We start from the raw sequence: 27,531 nt of genomic DNA, 5'->3' as shown, positions 1-27,531 counted from the left end.
GAAATACCAGGATTTCAAACGATTGCCTCATTGTACGTTATTATTTATGTTATATTATGTTATTAATAGAAAAATATGTTTTAAGAATTGGAATATATTTCTCTTTAAGTTTCAAAATAATCTTAACCCTTTGACTGCTGTACATTGTGCAGCCAGTCGAGCCAGTTGCAATTTTTTCTTAGCCGAACTCGCTCAGAGGGCATAGCACTGGCCAAGGCGCCGCGATAATTTCATTCACGTTTGGTAACCATATATGTTGTATATAATTATTTTGTTGCCTTTGTTAATTATTTTCTAGTGTATTTAGATTTCAGCACTATATAAAAAAATCTTTGAAAATGTATTGCCCTATTTTGGCCAGGATATATATAAGAGTTTATTACACAGTTGTTCTACTATAGGACAATTTTAGAATAGGGTTGTTTTCTAGTTTCTGGTATTCTGAAAAACATGGAACAACACATAAAGCGATGTCGCAACTCCAACACTTGTAGTGGGTTTCATGTCTTGTTTTTGCCCACCAACTCCCCTTTATGACTGTAGTACTTTTTATAGATAGCATGCAACTTATACTGTATTGACTTTCCTACTTATTTTGTTAGATAAGATCCTCCTTATACAGGCCAGTGACCCATGACGATGGACAGAATAAGGCAAGGAAGGATCAGTTTCTCCTTAGAATACTTTTAATTCAAGTTTTAAATTTTTTGTTCTTGCTTCAATTTATGCTTGAAGAAGAGGATAGATTCCAATCCTCGAAATGTGTTTATACCTTTAGTAACATATAGCTATAGCAAATGTCCGAAATCCTGTTATCCTTTCAAATTATCCACCGTCAGTAATAAATTGAAACAAAGAAGTAATGTTGTTGTTTGTATGGTACACGCTCCAAAAGTAAATATTGGTAAGTGCTGTGTTAAAAATGTTATTGTTATAGATTTGTCACTGTGTTGAAACCCAATCTCGTACACCATACAAGGCAGATACTCTCTGTTTCAGTTTAACGCCTCATGGCTGAAGGCGGCTCTCATAATGAGGTGGAAATATCTCAGAACTTTAATTGTGTTTTCGATGTAGAGTGAGCTGGAAAACTTAAAAGTATTATAATTCACTAGCGATTTTATTTATAAGTTGTAATCCTAAATAGATATTAATTAGTATTCATATAGTTTATTGTACATTACGTTGGCTTAATTTTCGATTTTTTTACTGATGAAAATAACTCTTAGCACTCGGATGAAAATAACAGATAGTCCAGCAGATCAGATGGTCACATCATTGCACATGTGCAGGTCGGACACTTAGTTCTGAACCCTTTTGTATGACCACATGTTTTTACTGCTAGTGACATACCAGTTACGTTTATTATTTAAAAAATGTTATTTTCCTATAGAAAAATGTTATTTTCAGCCTAATCTAAACAAAAAATGTTCAAACTGAGAAAAATTATCCAAATTTAACGCAAGACCTAGAAGACTTTACAAGTTGTCAGGAACTTTCTCGAGTTCCCTCCTGCTCCAATGTTATTCCAAGCAGAAACGTTACTTCCCAATAGATTTGAGATTTTAGACTTGGTATACCATCATTATATGGTATTTATAAACAACACATACTGGCCTGATACCATTACTGTCATCTATCCATTTTAAGTTTATTATTTCCAGTTTTTTCGGACAAAAACATTTACATAAAACAAGTAGAGTCTGTTTTAATAGAGGATATTGTCCAATTTTACAAAAAGTTTTACTGATGTAGCTGGCATTCAGTAAAAATTCATGACTTTATGAAACCACTGTTATCTTCATGTTGAATTTTTATTTCCAGTATTTTGAGCAAAAATGAAAAATTGCTTGAGGTGTCAATTCCATCCGATGATATTGTCTGATTGGTAGAAATGCTTCAGATCAGTGAGATTCTGAGGAAGTTCCACCGATCAGAGTTGTCTGAAGAAAAAATGAGAGAGGACAACTATGGCAAGTAAAATCAATTATAAAAATATTACAGAACAATAAACTACACTATTGTACTCAGTACTCACTCGTACATCCCAACAAACAATTCCCTTTGGTGTTGATCAACAATCATATACATATTGGAAAATGGATAGTAGTACACAAAATAAAGAAACACGAACAGTGAAATTGTCAGCGAGTGGGGTGCCTCTGAGAAGTGGGAAGTTAGTCGACTCAGCAGATCTAATACGAGTATGGCAAGTGTGGCGGTCAGCAGACGTCAATGGGGTCAGTGGGGCATGTGGAAGGTGGACAACTGAGTGCCCGCCAGCTTGTCTCTGCCCACCTTCTTACAGTTGACCACCATCACCAATGGATTGTCCACTCGGATACTGGTGAAGCTGTACTTCTGTAACATTAAACAATTTATAGGTAGTTTAAGATTACTTTTATTCTGACATTGAACGCTAATGCTCTAAATTTAATCTAATACTGTGGCAGGAATTTAAAAAATTATTTTTGACAAACTACCTAAAAATGCTATATACATTTTCAAAAATTCCCAAAATGAGTTTTTTGAACTTTCTCCAGGAATAATGTTTTACAAATTATTAATTCAGTAAATGTAGGTAACGAGAGAATTTTCTCATTGATCATTATATGAAACTAGAGATTTGAGCAATCTACAGCAAATGTCGATATGTTTAAGATATATCAATATTACTAATGAAACCAAAGTATGAAATAATTTTAGGATTTGTTGAGCTAAAACAGTTGTATGTAGAATTTCTTTTCTCCAAAACTAGAGATTTTGGTGTCGGAATGATTTATCGTTCAGGCTTATTATGGTGCATCAGTAATGAATGTTTATACCGGGTCTCCCACGAAGAGGTTTAAACCTTTGATTTTATATTACTTGCCCATTTATGCACCCAAGATTTTCAAACTCTACACAATTCATTAAATAGGTTTTAAAATATTCTGAGAAAATTTCAGCTCTCTAGCAATTTTTGAAACAAAATGGTGACATTTTGAAAAACTACTCGCATACTGTAGCAACAATAAAAGAGAACAGTATTTTTTGTTTTGTAAAATTATTTATTGTCTGTTACATTCTAGAGAAATAAAGCATTTCAACCAGAAACTTAGAACAAAGCGTATTAAAAAACCTACAATTTATTACAACAGTCCACAATTATTCGAACTGTAATCCATCCACAGCGACACACTGATAATAGCGCTTAAAAAATGAATCATAAGCTCTTACAAAGACACTCTACGTATCCAGAGAAGTTTCTCTTAAATTGATTGTTTTAATTCCTCATCATTACAGTAGCTACAAGTGTAAACTTGTTCCTTTAAGTAACCCCATAGAAAGAAATCACACACAGTTAAATCTGGGGATCGGGGTGGCCAATCTAAAAAATCATTTCCACGACCAATCCAATGGCCATGAAGGTTGTAATTCAATCAATCGCTTGACAGGATTTGCAAAATGAGGAGCACCATCTTGTTGGAAGGTTGCTTGATCCATTTCTGGAACCGTAAAATGAAGCAAGTCTTGTTCATTTAAAACCTGTTCATACTGATGTGGCCATTCATCAATGGCCTCCAAGATCACAAGAATTGACTATTTGTAAATTGGTTTGTACTTGATTCCTTTTATGTGCCTCTCTATCTAGATAAAAATATATAATTTTTGGTGTGCTTGATCCATATTAGAGATGTAGCCTCGAAAAGTGTTTGATACAAAATATAATTTTAGTTGTTAAACTGCAGATAAGAGCTCTAAGGAGAATGCAGGCAACGTATTTATCTGTAAGACTGACTCACTTTGTCGTTGTAAGTAAAGGAGACATGAGTGACGAACGGCTCTGGTATGGCCACAGAGTCACCGATGATGACTCCCTTGCCAGATGCTATGTTGTACACTGTCACCGCACACACGCTCTTGTCTTTGTCCATGACACAGAACGTGCTGGAACACACAGACAACACACTGATTTATATTTTAAATTCATTGTCTTTTTGAATTGATTTAAATCTAGTAGGCAACTTATTCTAAAATTTTCTTCCAAAATATTGTGGTGAACGCTCAAAGAAAGTCTATGAATTGGAAAGTGCAACATATCTCTATTCTTGTATTGTAATTATGGTTATAGTGATTTGCAAAAAAGAGCTAGAAATTCTGCCTTACAAACAATAAGCATCTCAGCACATAAACTGATGGACAGGTTAACAGATTTAAGTCTTGAAAAATTCCTTTGCATGAAGTTCTTCTTTTGGAAAATGTCATAATCCTTAAATATTTCTGTTGGATTTTGAAAATGTCTGTCAGCCTACCTGAACTTCCCCAAACTTCAATGCCATACCTACATGACTGAAGCAAACACAGTATGATAAATCATGTTTTGTTTTTAATCAACAACATTTCTTAAGATTGACATCTGGAAACAAGCAGAGTTAAGCTTTCTTCTCCAAATTTGAAAATATTCAGTCCATTTTAGATTTGAGTCTATGTGGATTCCAAAAAAACTTTCCAATTTCAAAACTTTAATGCGTTGACCCTGAATTTTGTAGCGGGGAAGATGCACGATTGGCGTGAGATCGGAGGTTCAAAATTAAATGACCCTTGTGAAGCACCCACAAAAGTTCAAAACGTAATGCGTATCATCCGGTATCGGAGGCTGGGACTAGCTAAACGCTAAGCGTACGAATCAGTACAGGAGGCCAAAACAATGAACACTGCTATTAATGAAGTGACAGCCCAAGATCAACTGAAGGTTAGAAATAACTATTGGGCGGGAGAAGGCAGTTGAACAATTAGGTGTACCAATTTCGTAGAGCCAAAGTTCCCATCCGGTCTCGCAGACTGGTGTTGATGTTACAATCGGAATATCTCATATTTTCTTCTTATAGTGTTAATGTCTAATAATACCTACATACTTAACTGTACCAAGCCTAATAATTTTCAAAACACTATTAACAGTGCAGTCTAATTACGACAATCTTTTTAATAAAAACCATAAACACAATCATAATACAAGGTATAAAACTAATTTTCAATATCCCAAACATCATCTGAAAGTGGTGGAAAAGACACCATCCTACATGGGGAAAAATGTTCAATAAATTACCTTTAAGGCTTAAGGAATTAATGTATTCAGGCGCATTCCAAGATAACATTAAGAAGTTGTTACTTAAAATAACATATTATAATTTGAGTTTTTTAAGTTTTTTTTTAATATTAAGCACTGTATTACTGTTTGTTAATCTTGATTTTTCTATTTTTAAGTAGGTCTACAAGTTGGCACATTGCTTTCCTATGATAAGTTAATTAATGTTAGGTTGAATATGTTAACTTACAAAGGCACAGAGTCGTCGTTCCTGACGCTGCAGATGACCTTGCCAAGGACAACAACCTCACAGTTGATGCCGGTCTGGAGAGAAGACAGAGGTTGCAGTCTCAGATTCACAGAGAGTCCATTCGGAGCTGTATACTGGCCTCCCTCGTACGGTCCGAGCTGCTTGGTTTCTATGCTCTGTAAGTGAAACACGCTCCGTCTTCTTTATTTAATAAACAATATTTGCTGGTGATTAGATCGAAATATTCACTAACCCATATCGTAACACACTTTACACAATAAGAGATTTGTTAGTCATAAAACTGTCATGTACTGCTAGATAACAATGTACACAAGTGATGCAGTTGCTTTAGTGAGATTTACTGACGACTGTATCAGGACGTAACAAAGGTACTTTAAAAAATTTACTGTTTTTGAATAATACAGAAATAGTAACAACTTGTGGAATTCACAATTTATTTCATCATTGCTGAGCTTGCTCTGGAAGTCATAGGAAAAAATTCTCAAAATAAAAACTGGTTGATTGCTTAAGCTGCAATTCCATTTTGACACAAAATAAATATGGATTAATGGGTAATATAATGTATGAGTTATTAACTTATAAATAATCATAATGGTGACAATTACTAACCTAGACAAGCGATTTACAGTAATTAAACTTCTAAATTGAGCTTCTTCAATAAATCAATTTGTCTAGTTGTATATTAAACACTTTTTCTAATTAAAAATAAATATTTAAAGACAATTCTAAGTAACTGTAGGTTTGTTCGAAAACTATCTGAACTTACTTTGCTGACTAATTATTTATTGTGTAATTGACTCTCTCAGAACAGTTACGGGGGCTACCAGGAATTCACTACGCTCTGCTCAGCCAATGACTCACAGCGGTCTGTAATACATGTTATTACATGCGCTTGTGTCGCATTTCACTATGACCAGTCCTACATTGACTAGGTTTCATACACTGACAGAATTAACAAAGTTCAAAGGGAAAATTCTTACTACAATAACACTAAAATTGTTCTTGTAGGATACTAATGAGATTATAAAAAAAAGGGGAAGAGTAGTTTAATTTTATTGAAAACTTTACAGTTAGGAGTACGCCGAATTGTTAAACGGAGGACTCCAGTTGTAGCTAAAATATATTTGCAAACACTACAATAGTACAATAGGTACAATAGGAAACACTATTTGAAATTCAATTACTGAATCAAAGTGTCAGAAATAGTCTAGTTGCAAACTTTGAAACAAGAGGGCTGAAATAATCAAAGAACACATAACTTTCTATAATAGGCTAGTCACATAAATTGGGTTTAAAAAGAGTACACCCACAGTCAGCGTCTTTTGTACAGTCCAAGTAAAAAAAAACATTTGTGTGTGATAGTACAAATATTTTACAAAGATCAAAAATTAAATTTATTGCAGTGCAATAAACTGCTGTTAACTTTTATGAATTCCAATGAAATTTCCTTTCTAGCGTCAGCAGAGGTTTTGTAAAAACTACAAACTAATTTTAAAATGTTAGTATTAACCACATCACATGATGATGATGATGACCCGCACTGACCTGTAGGAAGGCCTGTAGTTTCTTGGCCTTGAGACGACCCCGAGACTGCACCAGTTCCATCGTACTGTCCAGGTACTGCAGAAGCTGCTGCTGTTGGCTTGACGGTGTGTCCCATGATGGGTTCAACTCACATGCTCGGGCGTACTCTTCCAGCGCACTTGCATATTCCTCCTCGAACTTCAGCGCCTAAACATGTGTCCACTTATAGTCCGACAATGCAACATTGCACCGAAAAAGACCTTAAACCCTTAAGGGGAGCACTTCGCCCTATCTTCGTAATGTTAACATAGGTACACTTATCTCAAGAACTACTTGAGGTATCTTCATAATTCTTTTTTTTTCATTTAAAGAGGGCTTCTAGGGGAACACGTGGAACCAAAAAAAAAAAATTTTTTTGGCATATACCCTAAAAGTTATATATTTTTGTTTTAAACGCTTGTCAAAAACCTATATAAATATGTGTATATGTATGTATATAAATATTGAACTCAGGGAAATGTGATGTTTTTAGTGGTTCCACATATGTAAAACAGTGCTACAAACATACAAAAAAAATTTCATATTCCTACCACCATTGGTTATTTTTGAGAAAAATGTACTTTTGTATTGAAAACCGCAACTTTCGGAAAACACAAAAAAAAACGGAAAAAATACTGCTTTATTACCTTTTTCAGTACATTCCCAGGTGCATAGCTGGCTGATCTCCCTTCCTGCTCCTCATATTCATCCTCCAGACTTCTTTTTAGTAAGTTTTTCTTCTGTCTAATTTTTTTCTCTATATCTTCTTGAGCTTTCTCGTCCCTGCCTTCCAAATTCGCCGCCGGTCAAGCTTTTTCATTGCTGTAATAAAATGCTGCCCTGGTGACACTCCTATTTCTTGAAATACTTTGCATTTGCCATATGTAGCCATCATTAAAAGCTGTAACAGCTTCAAATAATGCCAAATTTCAAAGTTTTAATCTCCACAAATGTTCTTTTAGGTATGTAGGTCCAAATGACATTGTTGAGGGACTCATTGGGATTTTGAGTTTTTCCCTTAGTACACATTTGCCCAGTAGAGTTGGATTGGCTAGATCTTGAAAAATAGGTTTAATAAATGTCATTAGGTTTTCAGGCAAGTGAAAATGGCTGCCATGATCATAGTTTTCATTGGATTTTACGGCTTTGCGGTACTTACACCAGGTTTTCTTCATCATCTGGACATAGTTCCATGTTGAGGCCTTTCATTAGAAGACATCACATGGAAAAACTCTGCCCAAATGGCTTTTTTCATGTCCTTCAACAGAGTTGTGTGTGCGTCTAATTGCCAATCCGTAGTATTTTGGAGCTGAATAATGGCAGAATCTGTTAGCTTGTTCTTGCCGCCAAGTCGTGAGCCGTCAGGGAGTGTTTTAGTCTTAGCTTTTAGATTTTTAATCTCGATCCCATCCGTTTTCTGGACATGGCCTATGCATTCTATCTTTGTTATGGCAGTATCACCATAGGGCTTGGCTTCGCATACAACTGGAGTACGCCCTTGCTGTCTCCATCACCAAGGTATCAAGGTAACGAGCCTCATACAATGCCTGCGAGCGCTGAAAAATTGCGACTGCTCCAGCAACTTCCATGGCTCCACTAGAACCTTCAAAGTTTGCGATACACAGCCATCACCATGCGTGTTGTTTAGTCTATTAGTGCATCTGCAATATTTAGATAAATCCGATCGTGTCTAGGACCTTACCGGTTGATAAAGATGTCACTGATACCACTCCATTTAGTGAAAAGGTGACCCCCGCTTCTGCCATGAGCCATCAGCAGCTATAGCGAGGTCTCTGCAACCATCATTATCCGATACAGCTTCTTGCACAGCACTTTGCATTGACTTCTTACACACTAACTCAGCAATTGAACCCAAGTAATGCTCATGTTCATGATATCTCAAAGGCGGAGGTGTAAGATTCATAAAAGCGCAAATTTTCTCCGCAGCCCACTCTACCTTTGCCTATGTTACGCATAGCATAAACCAAAACGAAGATTTAGGTCATAAAATGTGTTAGGCCTATCAGACTTTGCTTCATTCTGATTAGTGTTAGGCCTGACTAATTCAGAGTTTGTCACAGTAATAGTGTTTTCACAATCAGAACAGCTGACTATAATTTTTGATGCTAGGCCTACAATGTGTTTTACTTTGTAAACAAGTTGGCCATGGCAATTTTTACACACTGAAACGTTACTAAGAGCCTCATTCAACAATCCTATATTAACTATACAGTTTTCAGACTCATCATTTTCATTCAATTGGTACTGTTTTCAAAAAAGGACTGACCTTCTTAGAAGATGCACTTTGAGGTCTTGGCCTATCCACATTTGGAATATTGGTACCTCGATTGTTACTTGATCCTGAAGAAACTAGGCCTAGGACTAGTTGGAGGGTTATGTTGATTTCCTTTGAAAACGCGTTTCCTTGAAAGCAGGCTTTGAACGTGGCATTAAAAATTCACTACACTTATAACAAAAAATACTCAGAACTCTCCACTAAACTCACAAAAAACCATAATCATTTACGTAATTTTTCACTCTCTAAAACAGAAATGTCAGTAACCAAAACATGTATGCTACCTAGGTTATAAGCAATGGTTATAAAACAGATGTTTTGTTGGTTAGTGTAAGTTGTTGACATAACAAACTGTCACTGCCAACCAAATCATGAACATGACTGCAACGAAGTAGTACTATAACAGCACCATTCAAAGTGTGACTGCTACAGGCCCGAAACTGCCTGCAGGCCTATTTAAAAAAAAATATTTCGGACACTTCTAAGTCATCATAAAAAAAATTTAATACCACCATTGTTATCGGGAAATTCCAAACTTTAAATAAAAAAAAAAAAAAAAAAAATTTGTAATTTTTGAGATTTTTTACGAAGTGCTCCCCTTAAGGCATAGACATGGTTTTAGGACAACAAACCAAATCAAAAACATTGTAAAATATAAATCTCAAGTACAAGGCTGGTGTACACGACCATTGTAAACCTCTGTTTGTGAAGATAGAAATTCAAACTGTAATAAACCTTTATATATTTGATCTTACTTTATATATAATGAGAAACCCACAGTTAATAACACTTGCCTGAGATGTATATAGCTACAACACCAGTAATAAAAATAAGACAATAATTAACTTTCACAGATTGGGTAAGTCAATCAATAGTCACTCTGTCCTTTCACTTAAGATTTACAATAAATTGGAGCATCTCGTTCTTAAATACCATGTAAAAACATTTGAACACAAATTTTACCATTGGTTGTTAACATCTCCGTTTTATACAGTTAAGGAATTTCTCACTATAAATCATTTATGTTTCTAATCTGTTGTAGGTTTTTGTATGTAATTGTATTGGTATAATTTGATATATTGATTGTTAGATTTTATACATTAATTGATTAATTTGTTGTATATTGATTGTAAAATGTTATATATTGAGTGTTAATTTTTATACTTATTGTTAAATTTTATATTTGGTGGGGAATTTTGTAAAATTGTATACATTTTGTTATAATCTTTTTTGCTTTTTACAATTCTTGATGCCTTGGTGTGACTAGTTTTAATGCAGCCTGCTTAAAAAAACAAAAAAGTATTAGAAATCTGCCTCAAACCACTAAGCATAAATAATGTTGCTGTAAGCTACTGTTGGACCTGTGTATGATTTTTATTTTATTTAGTTAGTCGAATAGTACATTGTTACATGTACTTTTGACTTGGCCATCTGGAGGCAAATAGACATTGTCAATACTTGTAGAAGTCTTACAGCAAAAAACTTGATGTGATTTGAATAAAATACCTGTTAGTAACAAGAATGTTCCAGACTATTTGCCTGTAAATCACACTCACCTGTTTCTCTTTATCACATGTTGAGAATATCTATAGCTCTATAAACTCATTAAGTAACAGTAAATGTATGGGTACTTTTAATTTAAACTAAAAAATCCTTAAATTATCTATTTGTTTCATAAGTGAAGTTTTATCTGTAATTATTAATAGCTTTATTGACTGTGGTGTATTTCCAGAAAGTTGGGAATTATCAAAAATAATTCCTGATATAAGAAAGGTAATAAGGATATGTACTCTATGTTTACGCCTATATCTTTGGATCATACTCTGTCAAAGGCCTTCGAGAGGTTAATCAGAGACAAAATTGTAATCTGGAAACCAAGTTTAAACTAAATAAACTGTGAAATTTGGGGGAAATGTTCTGAGAGTTCCGTGATCATGATGTGACGATTTTCAATTGTTTTGTTGATTTTAGCCACCAATTCATCACTCACAAGGCTAGGTCTACCACTGAGATACTCATTGTGAAGACGGGTTTGTCCACGTTTTAAATCAATGCACCACTGCCTCCCTCGGATTTCACTCATTATTCCTTGACCATACATATTACAAATCTGGCAATAAATTTCAATTTTTTTTTGATTTTTCACCAAACAAAAACCTTATCACAAATTGCACTTCACAACTGGTGGGATTTTCAATTGCAGCACACTTTCAACACTCCTCTGTATGCAAAGTATGATAGGCATGATGCACAATCTACCATGGCTGATTGCGTACTGAGTGTAGGAACACTCCTCTGTATGCAAAGTATGATAGGCATGATGCACAATCTACCATGGCTGATTGTGTACTGAGTGTAGGAACACTCCTCTGTATGCAAAGTATGATAGGCATGATGCACAATCTACCATGGCTGATTGTGTACTGAGTGTAGGAACACTCCTCTGTATGCAAAGTATGATAGGCATGATGCACAATCTACCATGGCTGATTGCGTACTGAGTGTAGGAACACTCCTCTGTATGCAAAGTATGATAGGCATGATGCACAATCTACCATGGCTGATTGTGTACTGAGTGTAGGAACACTCCTCTGTATGCAAAGTATGATAGGCATGATGCACAATCTACCATGGCTGATTGCGTACTGAGTGTAGGAACACTCCTCTGTATACAAAGTATGATAGGCATGATGCACAATCTACCATGGCTGATTGTGTACTGAGTGTAGGAACACTCCTCTGTATGCAAAGTATGATAGGCATGATGCACAATCTACCATGGCTGATTGTGTACTGAGTGTAGGAACACTCCTCTGTATGCAAAGTATGATAGGCATGATGCACAATCTACCATGGCTGATTGTGTACTGAGTGTAGGAACACTCCTCTGTATGCAAAGTATGATAGGCATGATGCACAATCTACCATGGCTGATTGTGTACTGAGTGTAGGAACACTCCTCTGTATGCAAAGTATGATAGGCATGATGCACAATCTACCATGGCTGATTGCGTACTGAGTGTAGGAACACTCCTCTGTATGCAAAGTATGATAGGCATGATGCACAATCTACCATGGCTGATTGCGTACTGAGTGTAGGAACACTCCTCTGTATGCAAAGTATGATAGGCATGATGCACAATCTACCATGGCTGATTGTGTACTGAGTGTAGGAACACTCCTCTGTATGCAAAGTATGATAGGCATGATGCACAATCTACCATGGCTGATTGCGTACTGAGTGTAGGAACACTCCTCTGTATGCAAAGTATGATAGGCATGATGCACAATCTACCATGGCTGATTGTGTACTGAGTGTAGGAACACTCCGCTGTATACAAAGTATGATAGGCATGATGCACAATCTACCATGGCTGATTGCGTACTGAGTGTAGGAACACTCCACTGTATACAAAGTATGATAGGCATGATGCACAATCTACCATGGCTGATTGCGTACTGAGTGTAGGAACACTCCACTGTATACAAAGTATGATAGGCATGATGCACAATCTACCATGGCTGATTGCGTACTGAGTGTAGGAACTTCTGACACCAAGATGGACCTCGGAGTATCTAATTTAAACTAGGATCTTGCATAAAAATGTTTTAAATCTAGATTTAAGTAAATAATTAACATGCATAACTACAAAGCTGAAATTTTAACTGTATGAATCTTACCACAGCTTTGTTGTAATGAAGATCAGGATTGTTCTTTCCCACTGCATCTGCTTCCTGAAAACATTGTACTTTAGTAATTTTTGTAGCAGAGGTGTGTAGCATAAGTACCTAACTATAAACACTAGGTACTTACAGTGCAAAGAAATGTTGCCGGTCAGTTTTAACCCTTTCCACTCGGATTTTTTTCACTAGTCTGCCCCCTCAGCTCATATTTATTTTAGCATATTTTCAGTAAAAACCCATTTTTAGCAAACTGGAAGTCAATAAAGTATATACATTATTATATTGTATAATAATTTTTATTTTATTTCTAATTTATATTTTAAAGATATAAAATTTGATAATTACACTAATAAGTTTTATATTTTAGCATGGTATGGTATCGTTCAGAACACTCTGCAGGATGAGGACCAGGATTTTTTGAACAGGTTTTACAATAGTAAAGTGTTTCCTTTCTTCCTCCTGGCACCTTTCTATTGCTACAAACAGCACAGTCTTTAGTTTTTTTTGTTGGATGAGCTGCAAGAAAGTGAGGTTGTTTGTTTAGCCTTTCTTCTTTTTCTACTGATGATGGACGACCCCGCTTCAAACTCATAGGGTTACGGACATGGCCTACAAGTTCAGTGATAAGGATTTCTCTGAAATTCCTGTGTTGAATTGTTTTTTCTCCATGGTTTTGTTTATTCGTGTTGAACAAGAGAAAGCTATTTACTATTCCCACTTCCAACATCCAGAAAAATAGCTTTCTCCACTACTTCAGAGATTTACGGGGAAATTTGTAGGAAGCAATATAGTGGTCTGCTTGGTCCAAGCTACCCATATATTTGTTATACTGACAGATAAACTGTTGGCTTTTGTATGTTTATTTGATTATCCTTGCCTTAATTAAGTAATTCAGCAATAACTTCTGAATCAGAAAGAAAAGAGGTACTTGGTAACGACATATCGAGTCACTAATGCGAACGCGTCTGAAAATTGGTTAGGAAACGTGACTACAATGACAAAGCAAAATAAATCAGCAGCCGACCAATCGTAGTTTCAGCTGTCATTTATTAGTTCCTGAGAATGCCGTGCGATCGCAGCACCAATCGGAAACATCGTAGGCCGCCTAAAAATAAAGAAAAGCTGACGTCACTGCAATGTCGGATGGCGTCCGACATACGAGCGGAACGGCAAAATAGCAATGTCGGACAACGTCCGACATACGAGCGGAAAGGGTTAATAAAGCATAACAGTCAATGTGCAGTTTAAGCTTACTGCCATTGTGCCATGTCATAATTAACTACAGTAATATAAATTAACGAAATAAAATAATTTGGAGTAAAACACTGGGTAAACCAGACGAAGTTCTTGTGTAGTTTACATGTCTTTGATGTCGAAACTATGCAAAGAGTTTGTTTTGAACGTCTTCATCGTCGACTTTCTGTTATCTCTTCATATGGATATGGACTCAACTGTGGGGTACATAGAGAATGCTTTCATCTTCTTCAACATTATTGGAGGCCAAAATATAAAAGAAGAAAGCTTTTACCAGCAGCTCATCAGAATGGACCCCGGTTTTGTCTACCACATACATAGTTTGTTTTTCTAACATTATTTCCTTCAAGATTAAAGATCTTCATTAACCGTTGAACATTTACGAATAATGCGTTCTCTTGATAAAGAGCCTATTGCTTACTGTGTGTTTTACTTTTTTAAAATATTTATGTATGTGAACCTAAATAATAAAATAGATCACCATCATCATAAAGAATTGAGTGATGCAGGTCTTGACGGCGTAGTTTTAACCATTCAACAGATGTTGCAATATACATGTAGTAAAACTTCAAAAAATACGTAACTCAACTCACAAATTTTCACCAGAGGACATTATTGAACCTACTGTCTCAAATACAATTTGATGTTTTTTAGAAAAATCCCAATAAGTCACAAACACAAAGAGGGGTTAAGCTTACCGCACGCTTGTAGGCTGCCATGGCCAACTTGAGAGTTCGGGGGTTCTGCTGGACTGTGAAGAAAGTGGCAAGGTAAGCGTTGCCAAGGACCATCCACGACTCTGGGTCCGAGGCCTCCATCTCCACGGCTTGGCGGGCCAGCTCTAGTCCCTCCTCTACGTTCTTCACCTTCTCCTCACGTGTGGCTACGTTCTCCTGCCTCACCAGGATTGACAAGTTCCGCAAGGACACCATATTCTTTTTCTGGAAAACAACACAGAATGAGAACTGCTGGCTTGCCAAAGTTGTTAACAGGGGAAATTTGGTTTTATATTTGTCTCATAACTTTGAGCTGTTATAAATACATTAAGAAATGTATGCACTTACGTACTTAATTTGTGGGTTAGAGTATCCTTAACATAATGCATTTTGTTTTAAAGCACTGGGACAATACGTTGCTGAATAATAAAAAAAAACTGAAGATATCTGCACACATGAAAAATAGTGTGTGGGATAACAAAAAAATGGCCGCCATTTGTAAATGGCGAACTATAAACAATTAACAACATATTTTTACTTACCTAGCTTAAGAGAATCCACTCTTTAAATGTCAAATTTTTCTGAGATGATCAAACAACGAATGTTGGACCACTTTGTATTGATTGACCCAGTGTTATTATAATTGTTTCACAGAAGCTAGTCTACCACAAATTTTGTGCAATATGAGTGCCAAAAATGCTTAAAGATCACCATACACAAGAACTCTTGAACTCGTTTAAATGGAAAATTTTTCCTCGTCCACTCTACACTCCTGACCTTGCTCCAAGCGTTTTTCACTTGTTCCCGATAATGTAGACCTGGCTAGCAACACAACGTTCTGACAACGATGAGGGGCTCCAGGTACGCGTCACTGAGTGGCTGAGATCACAGGTGACAGAATTCTATGACACAGGTGTACTTCAAAGCTTGTGCACCGCTATGATTAAGTGCCTGAATTTGTATGGTGATTATGTAGAAAAGTAGTATTTTAGTCCCTCTTTCAGCTGTATATAATAAAATGTTTTTCTTGTACTTAATTTTGTAATATTCCAAAATGTTCCTTACTTTCTGAATAGCCCTCGTACACACTATTACCTAACAGCATCTCGGTAGCACATGCTAGTGTCTAGCATGTAGAGCAGTGTTAGTGTTATGTAAAAATTACAAATTAATAGACTGCCAGCTAAAAACATAGAATTTATCTTTCTGGTAGAACGATTTATTCATTAAGAGCAACTGACCTTGTTGAGTGCACCCTGGAAGCAGTTCCTTGCCTCCTTGACGTTGTTTCGCTTCCAGTAGGTCTCGCCCAGCTGATTCCAGGCCTCCACCAACTGAGGATCCAGCTTGACCGCTTTGGCAAGTGCGGTCTCAGCCTCAGGACTGTGAGAAGGTAGCACGTCATGAGCTCGGCCTAACAGGTAGTAATACCTGGCTCTGGCCTCTGACTTCACCTTGGAGCCTGTCACATACCAGACCCTTCAACACTGAACAGTGAAAACATAAGTAATTTGTAAGGAACTAAATCACACAAGAATTGAAATAAGTCAAAAAGGATTTATTTAATTAAGCTGTGGATGATGTATAATGATCAAGCCCCTGAAGAGATGAAAGTTTAAACAGCCTAATTAAAAATATATAATTACAAATTCAATCTAGGATTTTGATCACCTGCATAGGACGCTTGCAGCACTTGCTGCTTCTTGAAAGAAAAAGTGCTACTCATGGTTCTACAAAACTCGAGTACAAGCTAGAAAAAAAAAAAACATTCACAAAAAGGCCAAAGTTTCTTCGAACATATTTTAAAAGCTGTGCTTTGATTTACTACAGATATAATCATTACCAAAAATACTTATTCAAGAAGCTTTTTATTTCAGATAGATAAATTTGTATAACTTCTGTGTGACATCTCAAGGCAAAGAACCGATTATTTTACATCCCGATTGAAGATCAGGCAGGCAAAGGCAGTTCAGAAATTTCTTCTGTGCTACTGAACCACTTATCCTAACCGGTTTTAATGGAAAGGACATATTAGGTTTGTTCTGTGATGGATGCAAATCCCAAAATAAAAATAATTTTGTTTTGACGAGCATGGTACACTTTCTTCAAAAAACAAACACAAAATCTTGTTGTTTTCCCCTGTTCAAGGGCACAGTTTTCTGCCCGCTAGGCCGAAAAAGTCCTTAGAAAGAGGTATGTAATTCTAACAATGCAAGAATACTCATGAAATATCCCTGAAGGAGAGTGAGATCTATTAAACACCAAGGCATTGAGCGAACACTACAAAGATATTGAAGCTATATCTCCTGTTTCCAAACATGTTCAGAGGTACCGGATTACGAGTATGATATTACTAAAGTATGTACTTGCAACTGCGATTTTGAAAAAGTCATAATTCCTAGTACATATTACAGTTGCTAAAGATATTTACAGTTTTGAAAAATATTCTTGTACTACACATAAATTTGAATAATCAAATCTAGATTGTGTTTTGCTTTTAAACTTTTATATAGTCTGTTATTTTTTAAATCTTTTATGGTAATCTGTGATATTGTTGTATAGTTTAATTGCAATACTGAATTAAGTTTATGAATAATTGTAAATTGGTGCTATCACTGTCTGTTTTTGATAAGATTGTACCAGATATTTTAACTGTGATTGATTTTAATTACTTTAAAAAAATAAAGAGATACTAACTGAATAATGAATGCCTATGTGGGTCTATGTATTTTAGTTTTGTATCTATGTACTGTATCTAGTTTTGTATATAGTCTTATAATTAACTGTAGACCTCAATAAAAAATATTTCAATGTACAAGACGTTTTTATTTATCTAATTTTACAGTAAACTCAAAATTTCAAACCGATTTTATATACAAATAAATATTTTTTTTACTTAAAAAGCAATAAATGACGAATCCTATTTTTTTTACTAAATATCCTATTAGATAATTAATTCAATTTACTACTAAACAAACAAAAGTGACTGATTTATCTTAATAAACAAATGTGCGGAAAAGCCTGCAAAACTGGCCAATTTCATCTTGCGCTCAGTAGGCCGCGGCTGGTGGTCAAAGGGTTAAGATAAAGATTTTAGGAAAAGAGCCTAGGGGCATATCTCCTCAGCCCCAAGGATATCAGAGAATTGAATTGAATTGAATTGAAAATAACTTTATTCAAGTATACAGTGGTATATATTGAAAGGCGTCGTTAGAATAACGGTAAAAACTAATAAAACATATTTAAATTTATATATATATATATATATATAATATTGATCAGAGAACAGTAGCCCTCAAATCTTATTGGATTTTGTATAAAAGTCTCAGATTTTGAGGACATAAATACAAGTTAGGGAGTTTCCCTCAGGGAAAAAATCCTCTGAAAATCATCAATTATAAGCTGAGGATTTTAGACAAACTTGGCAGACAAATGAACAACATTTTTCCAAGCATGAATATATAGGTGAGGTATTAAAACAGTTAACTACTGTTTGCTTCTTTCCTCATTATCTCATTGTGTACCCACCCTTTCCATGCCCTCGGTGGCGTAACTAACGCCAATGCAACCAATGCGGTGCATTGGGGCGCAGGCCTTCAGGGGGCGCAGGCCCTAGAAGGGCGCAAAAGTGTTTTTTTTAATTGAAGCTAAATTTGTGGGTAACAAAACATTTGACCACCGAGTTGTATTCGTTATTCTAACAGTACAATAGTATGAACTATTAATACACTATTTAAAAATATTCTCATGATGAGTATATTTGAAATGAAAATATGATAACTAGTCCACTCAAGTCTAGGTTATCTGCGATGTTACTATGCCGGACTGATACGTTCAGTTTGAATGTTGGGACACTACTGAGCCGCGCGCTGTCCCCACAACTCAGTTTTACTCCGTAAAGCCCCGTTTACACTAGCATGTAGCACTTGCGCAAGTAGGACGTGCAAGTTAATGCAAGCTGTACTTGCATGCAAGTCAAGGTTTACACCTACTGCAAGTGGAACTAGCCTCAATTCCAGTCAGTGCAGTGCTACATGTGATGCGGAATGTCGGATGTTATAGAGGACGTTAGGGCTGTAGTGAGAGATGCAGTTAGTGTGTTACGTGATGAGCTTTTTGTAGAAGCAAATGAATTACTATTAAATATAAAGAGAAGAAAAAAAAGGTCATGCTGGGAAAGAAGATGGGTTTCAAGAAGGCTGCAACTAGGAGGATCAAAACTATTAGATGAATTGGCGAGAGAAGACCAAGATAGCTTGGAACAAGATAGATGGAAAACATATTCAAATACGTTGTCCAAATGAATCCGGGTCAGATTACTACAATTATAAAGGAAATTTCAGTACTATACTTCTTGGTGTGGTCGATGATGCCTATTGTTTTACGTACGTTGACATAGGGAGCAATGGCCGAGCATCCGATGGCGGAGTGTTGGCAAATAGTAAGTTGCAACAGGCTATAGATAATAACACATTAAACCTGCCTGAAAACGCTTTGTTCGTTGCAGATGATGCATTTCCTTTAAGGGAATATTTACTTAAACCTTACACTAAAAGGGCAGGGCCCTTAACTTTAAAGCAAAAAGTGTTCAACTACAGACTGTCTAGAGCTCGTCGAATTGTAGAGAATGCTTTTGGATTACTGGCATCAAGATTTCGTATATTTGAAAAGCCTATTCCCTTATCACCTGAAAAGGTTGACAGCATTGTTAAAGCAACGATTGCATTGCATAATTGGCTACGTATTACAAGCCCAGGGGTTTATTTTTTACAGAGGTTGTGTTGACGTTGAAGATATTGAAACTGGTGAAATAATTGAAGGTGACTGGCACAAAAACGTGAGAGCAGAAGGTTTACTGAAAGTTAGAAATTTTGGACACTTACGTAATCCTACAAAAAGGGCGAAGATGGTGAGGGATGAGTTAGCAGATTGGTTCATGGGGGAGAAGGTAGTGTACCATGGCAATTTCAGTTCGTACAAAATCAGGAACATTTAAGTGTTTGACAATCAATTTGGGCTAATTCAGCCAAATTGGCATTTAATGGTACCATCAATACATGTATAATGTAACTGTAACTGTATGTATAATGTGTTTCATTTTGAACATTGATTAAATAAACGTTAATGGAAAAAACCGTTTTACATTATGTTGTTATTTAGGCTTAAGTTACCTTACATTACAAAACTTAATGCCTACCTTATTACCATCTTCATTTGGAATTCCAATTACTTGGCTCTCTCTTGTCTTCACAACTGCTCCTAATATGCATCTAAACCACTTCCTGAAGACTTGCTTTTTGTTATTTTTACTAGCTCGTTTGAATATGTATTCCTCAGGCTTCGCATCTTTTCTTTAGCATCTTTAAACAGTAAAGTTTGGCATATTCATTCCTTTTACAATCTGTAACCAGCCGTCTTCTTTAAGATTTCTATCTTTATATTCCGCCAATTTATAATCCCATAAACAAGGGTATCCCTCATACAGTTCCAAAACAGTTTCAATGTTGTTTATGTTCCATTTATCATACTTTTTTACCTTTTTTCCTTCCTTCTTGACAGTCTCCTTTCCTATCACGGGTTTATCACTTTCATTGTTCTCGTTAGTATCAGCCATGACAACTCAGTAACCACTACAACTATAACAAATATACAAATTAACCTTAAACTCAAATGTACAGAGCACACCGGAACACGACTAAACACTCACTTTACTTGCTTACAAGTCGGAGTGGTCTGCAAGTCACGTGTTTACACAGGCAAGTGGAGCCGGCGTGCAAGTAGAACTGACGCGCAAGTTGTTACTTGCGCCGGTAATATTTGTCAGAACAAATATTACCGGCGCAAGTAAACAATGCATGCAAGTCAGCCCTGCAAGTTTAACTTTTGTGCATGTAGTGTTTACATTTGCAAGTTTTCTTGCAAGTAGGATGCAAGTAAAACTTGCGCAAGCGCTACATGCTAGTGTAAACGGGGGCTTAACTGCTGCGCATCTCAAGGTCATGCGGCATGTAGTAGGCCGCCGCCCCTCCCCTCTCGTGTGCCGGGTGCCTGGGCGAGTCCAAGTCTCGGCGGGGGAGGGGTTGCCGCTGCGCACTCACAGACTAGTCACCCTGTCCTGTCAGTCGGTCCTTGTTAGTACGATTGTGCGGTTCAGTAGTGTGAGTTTTATTACAAAACAATTTTGTCTGTGTATTTGTTATACAATTTAAATCAGTGGACCGTTTTTACCGTATAAATTTGTGCGTTTTTAATGGATTTCGTTATGATTGTTTGTGATTGAACGAAATGGACGGAAACAAAAGACCTAGTGGTGCCGAGTTCCGAAAAAAGGAAAAAACAAGAAGAAGAAAAAGTGAAGAAACTACCAAAGATTGACACGTTTTTTAAAAAACGGCTGATACCTCTCAAAGTCAATCAGGTGACGATGGTGTTGGTGAGAATGAATGTGGGCTTGGGGGTAAAATATCCACGTCAGAAGATATCGTCGAATTGAATGTTCTTGCCGATAACCAAACTTCAGAAGTCCACCAAAATGTGAGTAAGTCTGCTGATTTAAATATTACATATACTGCTCCTTCTACATCAGCAACTGGCGGAAGTATTTCAGTACAAGAAAATACTGATGTCTTTGGTATAATCTGCAATGATGGTGGAGTAGAGAGTACAGACATAGCTCTTTTCTCAGAAGATATTAACAATGATGAATTGAAATCTCGGATTTTGAACTCCGAACCGTGTAGACCTCAAGGGCCATTCCCTAAAGACATTAAAACAAATAGATCCTTTTCGAAAGATTATTATTTTTCCGAAACGAAAACTGGTCAAAAAATTGAGCGCTTTTGGCTTTGTTACTCTCCGTCTTTAAATGGCGTGTATTGTGAACCATGTTGGCTGTTTGCTAACAGACTTGATAAAAACTTTAACAATGCATGGTCTACTGGGAAAATTAATGATTGGAGAAATCTGTCAACAAAAATTAAAGACCACGAATTGAGTAAGTGCCATATTAATGCATGTATCGCATATGGAATAAGAAAAAATAATAGAGATATCAAAACTCTTTTCTATGACAAAGAAGATAAACTGGTTGAAGTAATAAAGAGAATTTTGGATGTTATCATAACAATGTCAACCTGTAATCTAGCTCTTAGAGGTCATCGATCTGAGAGCATAAAAAATGTTAAGAGTGAGTCAGGAAATTTTCTGAATATTATTGATCTCCTTTCTAGATACGACCCTATTTTAAAGAATCACCTGGAAAACGAAGATAGTAGGGTAAAATACTTAAGCCCTTCAATTCAAAACGAGCTTATTCATTTGATATCTCATCAGATTTTGAGTGAAATATTGACTGATGTTCAACAGTCTCCATTTTTTTCTCTCATTTTAGATACTACACAAGATATTTCGAAAATTGATCAGTTATCAATAATCTTAAGTTATGTTTTATACAAACCAGACCTAAATCAGCTTGAGATAATGGAATCCTTTTTAGGCTTTGTGCAAGTACTAGACCAGTCAGCCGAAGGACTAGAGGATCTTGTAGTTAAATTTATAGAAGAAAAGAAAATATCTTTTGATAAGTGCCGAGGTCAAGGATATGATGGCGCTTCTGTCATGAATGGAATTTACACAGGACTGCAGACCAGAATAAAATCAAAGTCTCCTAACGCTGAGTATGTCCATTGTGCTAGTCACAATTTAAATTTAGTTTTAAAACGACAGTGTGAAATCGATTTCAGAGATTTCATCATTCTATGATACAATAAACAGTATTTATGTATTTTTCGGCCAAAGCCTACCAAGATGGCAATGTTTAAAAGAGTTGACCGACTCCTGTGTTATCAAGTTAACCTTGAAAAAACTCTGTCCTACTAGGTGGTCGTCAAGGTACGACGCTTTACTATCAATCAATGTAAATTTTGTCGCTGTGCTGAAGTGTCTATCGAAAATAATTTTGACTTCAAGCAAGAACAATGAAGTCGCAGAAGCAACTGGTCTTATAAAGGAAATGTCTTCTTTTGAGTTTTGTTTTGATGTTAGTGTTTCAAAGTCGAATTTTAGAAAGAATCCAGATCACGTCGAAAACCCTACAGAGGTCCGACGTTAATCTAGACGATGCAAAGAATCTCCTTCAGAAGTGTTTAAATACTGTGAGCCAACTGCGAGGAGAATTTGACGATGTCCTAGATCAAGCCAGGAGGTTAGCTGCTAAGTGGAATATTGATTCGTCAATGACCTCCAAACGTAAAAGAAAAGTAAAGACTTTTTTTTGACGAACTTTCTAGTGACTGAGTTTAGTGATCCTGTTGCATTGCTTTAAAGTTAGGGTATTTGTGCGAGCTGTTGATATTTTCATTTCACAGTTAAACGAAAGGTTTAAATCTATGTTATGTATAAACTGACACGTTCAGTTTTTTAAACCCAGATAATTTGTTACGGTTTTCTGACGAACAACTCGTACAGTCAGCCTCTGACTTTTGTAAAAAATATGAATCTGATGTGACTCATGCTTTAGTTAACGAAAGTCATTTGCTTTAGAAATATAGTCAAAGACGACATCAGAAGTAATAAAATAAGCAAAATCAGCCAGCTGGCTGATTATCTATTGATTGAAAATAAGTTTATTTCATCAAGTGTGCCAAACGTATGTACTGCATTCATAATGTTTCTTACATTACCCGTGACTGTGGCAAGTAGTGAAAGGTCTTTTTCCAAACTAAAAATAATTAAGAACTACTTAAGAAAATTCTATGTCCAATACTAGACTGTGTGACCTTAGTGTAATTAGTATTGAACATGAGAGAGCTCGGTCTTTAGATGTGTAAAAAGGTTAGCTAGGACGGTTCCTAGAAACAAAGAGCCGTAGGGGCTTTGTCAGGGAGTGGGAGTAGGAATTAAAACCCTCAATTAAAATGTCTATGTTTCATGTTTAGCATAAAATTAACATTAAGATAATGTTGGAGCTTCTTACATCATTTATATGTCACTGAATAAATGTAAAATAAATGTAAAAAGTAAAAAGAAGTAGTCTTATTTTATCGTCCTAAAAAGTACAATAATTAATTGAAAGTATGTAATGTGATCCTAGTCTTGTAGTTAGCCCTAATTGAAATGTTTTGTACATAATCTTTGACAATCAAAACATGTAAATGTAAACAAAAGATTCATCATTGGTGTTAACATTTACCAGGTGTTTTGCCAAATTTAACATTAGTGTTTACGTTTACCAATTACCAGGTGATTGAATGATTGATTTAAATTTTACTAAGTTTGAAACTAATATGACCAAGAAATACAAACAGTAAAAAGTCATAACATCATAAGTTTTAATAATCCATTGATTATAAAACATTAAAAAATTAGAAATACCGTCATTTTTGACAGGATGATAACCTAAATAACCTAGTATATCATATATCTTTCTCTAATTGGATAGAGATTGTACAATGCCGTATGTAGCGAAGCAGTATCCAGGAAGACTTGCATTGGGGCGCAATCAAACTAGTTACGCCACTGCATGCCCTCCAGTCTCTAACCCTTGGTCCTCTAATATGAAACCTAATTCTCCTAATATTTAATCTAAATACCCTACAATTACTATTGTTTTATCAAATTCAAAATTAGTGATAACATACACACCATACATTTTGTGTGACTAAATGTTTTCAATGTTACGATTCTCTTCAGAGATACTCGTACACAATCATACAGATTAAAAGTAGATGTTTAAAAATAAACTTACAGTCAAAGTTTTGGAAGCACCTAATAGTTTCTTGTAACTTATCCTGGACTCGTTGATCCTTTAGAGCGGCTTCTTCAATGGTGTGATGCTCAAAATAGTGATCCCTGAATTCGTAGAGTTTCTTGACATCATCCTGAAAAATTAAAAACAGATATTACTAATAATTTTATATAGATTTCAGTTAAGAGAGATGCTTTTTCAACCTCCAATCTTATGCTATAACAACCAGACACATGGTAGGTCCGCAGTGTGCCCAGTAGTTGATTGCGCATTTTTCCTCAACAATTTGTCGCTACAACATCTGTCACTTCCAAGTTCAGGTAGCTAGTTTGCGCTGAGCTGCAGTCACATAAACATGGCCACCTCCATGGATTCTCTCACCATAAGTGAATTGAGGAGTGTTATTCGTTTCCTGCAAGCAAAAGGGATTAGTGCATCAGAAATCCATTGGAGAATATTCCGTGTTACTGAGAAAGTTTAAAGATAGTCGAACTGATATGTACAATAAAAGAGGTCAACAATATAAGTGCTTTGTCTTCGGAATTACTTGAAAGTGTCACGATTTTCTCTTTACTCTATTGTTACAGAACATTTAGGGTACTAAAAGATTTGTAGTCGCCAAGTACCAAAGATGTTGACTGATACCCACAAAACTCGCTGAACGGCTTTAGCTTTGGCATTCCTTGAATTTGATGTTCTGCCATCTTTTATAGGATCATTTTTGATTGAGGACTGGATCAGAGGTCATAGAGATGATTAGTCCTATGCGAGAGATCTAAGGAAAATTAAAAGCCATATTTGGGTTCCTCTACTTGTCAGGCACGATAAAAAGTGATACTAGTTTGAAAGATTGGTGGGCCAGTTAAGGCACTGGTGTTGCAAGATTTCGACTAACCATGTCTCTCAGTAGATTTACATTTTTATTGCGTACTTACAAGTACCCTACAATTTGATTTGAACACTACTGACCATGAAAAAAGAAAAAAAGAGGATAGGTTAACATCTATTAAAGTTTTTTTTGCTAAAAATATGGACAATTACAGTCGTAGAGAATATTACAAAGTTAATTTTGAATTTTTTAAATTTTACATTTAAAAAATCCTAATAATATTATAAATGCGAAAGTGCCTTTGTTTGTTTGTTTTGCTTTCACAATTAAACTATTCAACCGATTGTACTGAAATTTTACATCGACATTCTTAGGGTCACTGCAATGAATACAGGCTATTCTTATTTCAAATATTCTTCTGGATTATGCCCCATTGCTTTCAAAAGCAGTTAAATAATCCCATCTTGGTCTCTAAATCTGCGAACGATTAATTGAAAGAACCTGTTAAATGTAATCAACTGTCCTGTGTAAACTTTGTATTATGAAATCACGACCATATGTTTAATTAATTTAACCACCATTTTCAATTTGTTTACATTTATAGAGTGAAAACCTATTTTACCGTCTTTCATTCGAGTTTTAGCATATGGCACTAGGCTCTGAAGAGCATGCAACAAAATTCTTTGTTTGAAGTTTATTTTTGACGATGGAAGGATTGTGAAGGATACAGGATTTTTCCGGAACATTTGCCATCGTTCAGTAAAACAAGAAATCAATAACACTATGTTTAGAGATCTGTAATCTGATCTCTTCTTCAGGTAATAACTAACCTAATACATAAATACAAACTAGGTTAAAATAAACAAATCATACCGCTCATACTCAACGTTACAACACTTTGTTTTTTAACATATAATAAAGGTAATTCTAAGCAATATATGGGTCAACCTCGATTTTTCTTATATTACAATATAATGTTCCAATAGTCAATTAGAAAAAGGAAATGACTGGAATTTCTTGCCGGGAAAGCAGTTATAGGGAGCAGGCAACCGCCAGACTTCGCGCTGCTTGCTCTTTTAGAAAAAAACTCGAGTAGTTCCAAATTTGAAGCCCAGATCACGTCAGTGCCCCTGATCACTAATAGGTAATTCTAAGCAATATATGACCGTCTGGCGGTTGCCCGCTCCCTATAACTGCTTTCCGGCAAGAAATTCTAGTCATTTCCTTTTCTAATTGACTATTGGAACATTATATTGTAATATGAGAAAAATCGAGGTTGACCCATATATTGCTTAGAATTACCATAAATAAATACATATCACTTAGGTTTTTTTTATTTATCCTTTAATTACAACTTTTAAGATATAAAAACTTCAAAACTGTGATTAGAAATACCTACAATGTAATTTGATTTGACATTTTGGTTTAGTTAGTTTAGATATAAATATCAATGATTCCATTGTGGTAGTGGCCGTTTTATTATACTGCAGCCCTTAAAAAAAAAAAAAAAAAAAAAAAAAAAAAAAAAAAAAAAAAAAAAAAAAAAAAAAAAAAAAAAAAACATAGGCTAGGCCTATATGTACGGTATATGTTAAGTTGGGAGCATTGGTTGAGATTATAATAACATGTTTTAGGAAAATATATTAACAGTTGGGCTAAAACACCCTGAGACTGTAGAGAATTTTATTATCAACCTCATAAATAAATTTCACTAACCTCTAAAACACTCATTTCTTCTTGAAATTTATTGCAGCTACTATCTTCATGCTTTTCTTTTTTGTCCATGGTGCTAGTTCCAGTAAACACAACAGTCCTAGAAAAAAATGTACAGGCTATTTTATCAATATAATACAAAATTAACAGACATCTCTTGAGATCAAAGATAAAAAATATCACTGTCAGTGTCAAATGATTTGAAACAACAAAACCACACAAAATTAAAAAAAAAAATGTTTTAAATGACTTTGTAGGATTCACTTCAATATCTTTTATCTTCAAAGCCTGAACTTACACTCAATTTAAATTAATCCAACGCCGACATAAATAATAGTCTGTATTCAGAATGAATTATAAACAAACAAAGTATCATCAATCTTCAATGTGGG

General features: G+C 35.5%; 1 protein-coding gene across 2 annotated transcripts; it reads right to left on the bottom strand.

The window, feature by feature from the left end:
- Nucleotides 1–1,373: 1,373 nt before the first annotated feature.
- Nucleotides 1,374–27,531, bottom strand: LOC124357938 (tetratricopeptide repeat protein 5-like). 2 transcript variants are annotated; one of them, XM_046810064.1, is made up of 10 exons: nt 27,438–27,531; nt 27,143–27,239; nt 24,598–24,730; nt 16,094–16,314; nt 14,835–15,077; nt 12,880–12,933; nt 6,885–7,070; nt 5,319–5,494; nt 3,786–3,930; nt 1,374–2,361 (listed from the first exon to the last, which is right to left on the bottom strand). In XM_046810064.1, the coding sequence occupies exons 2-10, from the start codon at nt 27,209–27,211 to the stop codon at nt 2,242–2,244; spliced, it is 1,347 nt and encodes a 448-aa protein (XP_046666020.1). In that variant the 5' UTR covers nt 27,212–27,239; nt 27,438–27,531; the 3' UTR covers nt 1,374–2,241. The 2 variants fall into 2 exon arrangements, with proteins under 2 accessions (XP_046666020.1, XP_046666019.1); XM_046810063.1 differs by having other exon boundaries at nt 27,143–27,507.

The sequence above is a fragment of the Homalodisca vitripennis genome, chromosome 3 (genome assembly GCF_021130785.1).
Source record: "Homalodisca vitripennis isolate AUS2020 chromosome 3, UT_GWSS_2.1, whole genome shotgun sequence".
In the NCBI taxonomy this organism is placed as follows: Eukaryota; Metazoa; Arthropoda; class Insecta; order Hemiptera; family Cicadellidae; genus Homalodisca; species Homalodisca vitripennis.
This window is presented reverse-complemented; position numbering and strand designations above follow the sequence as displayed.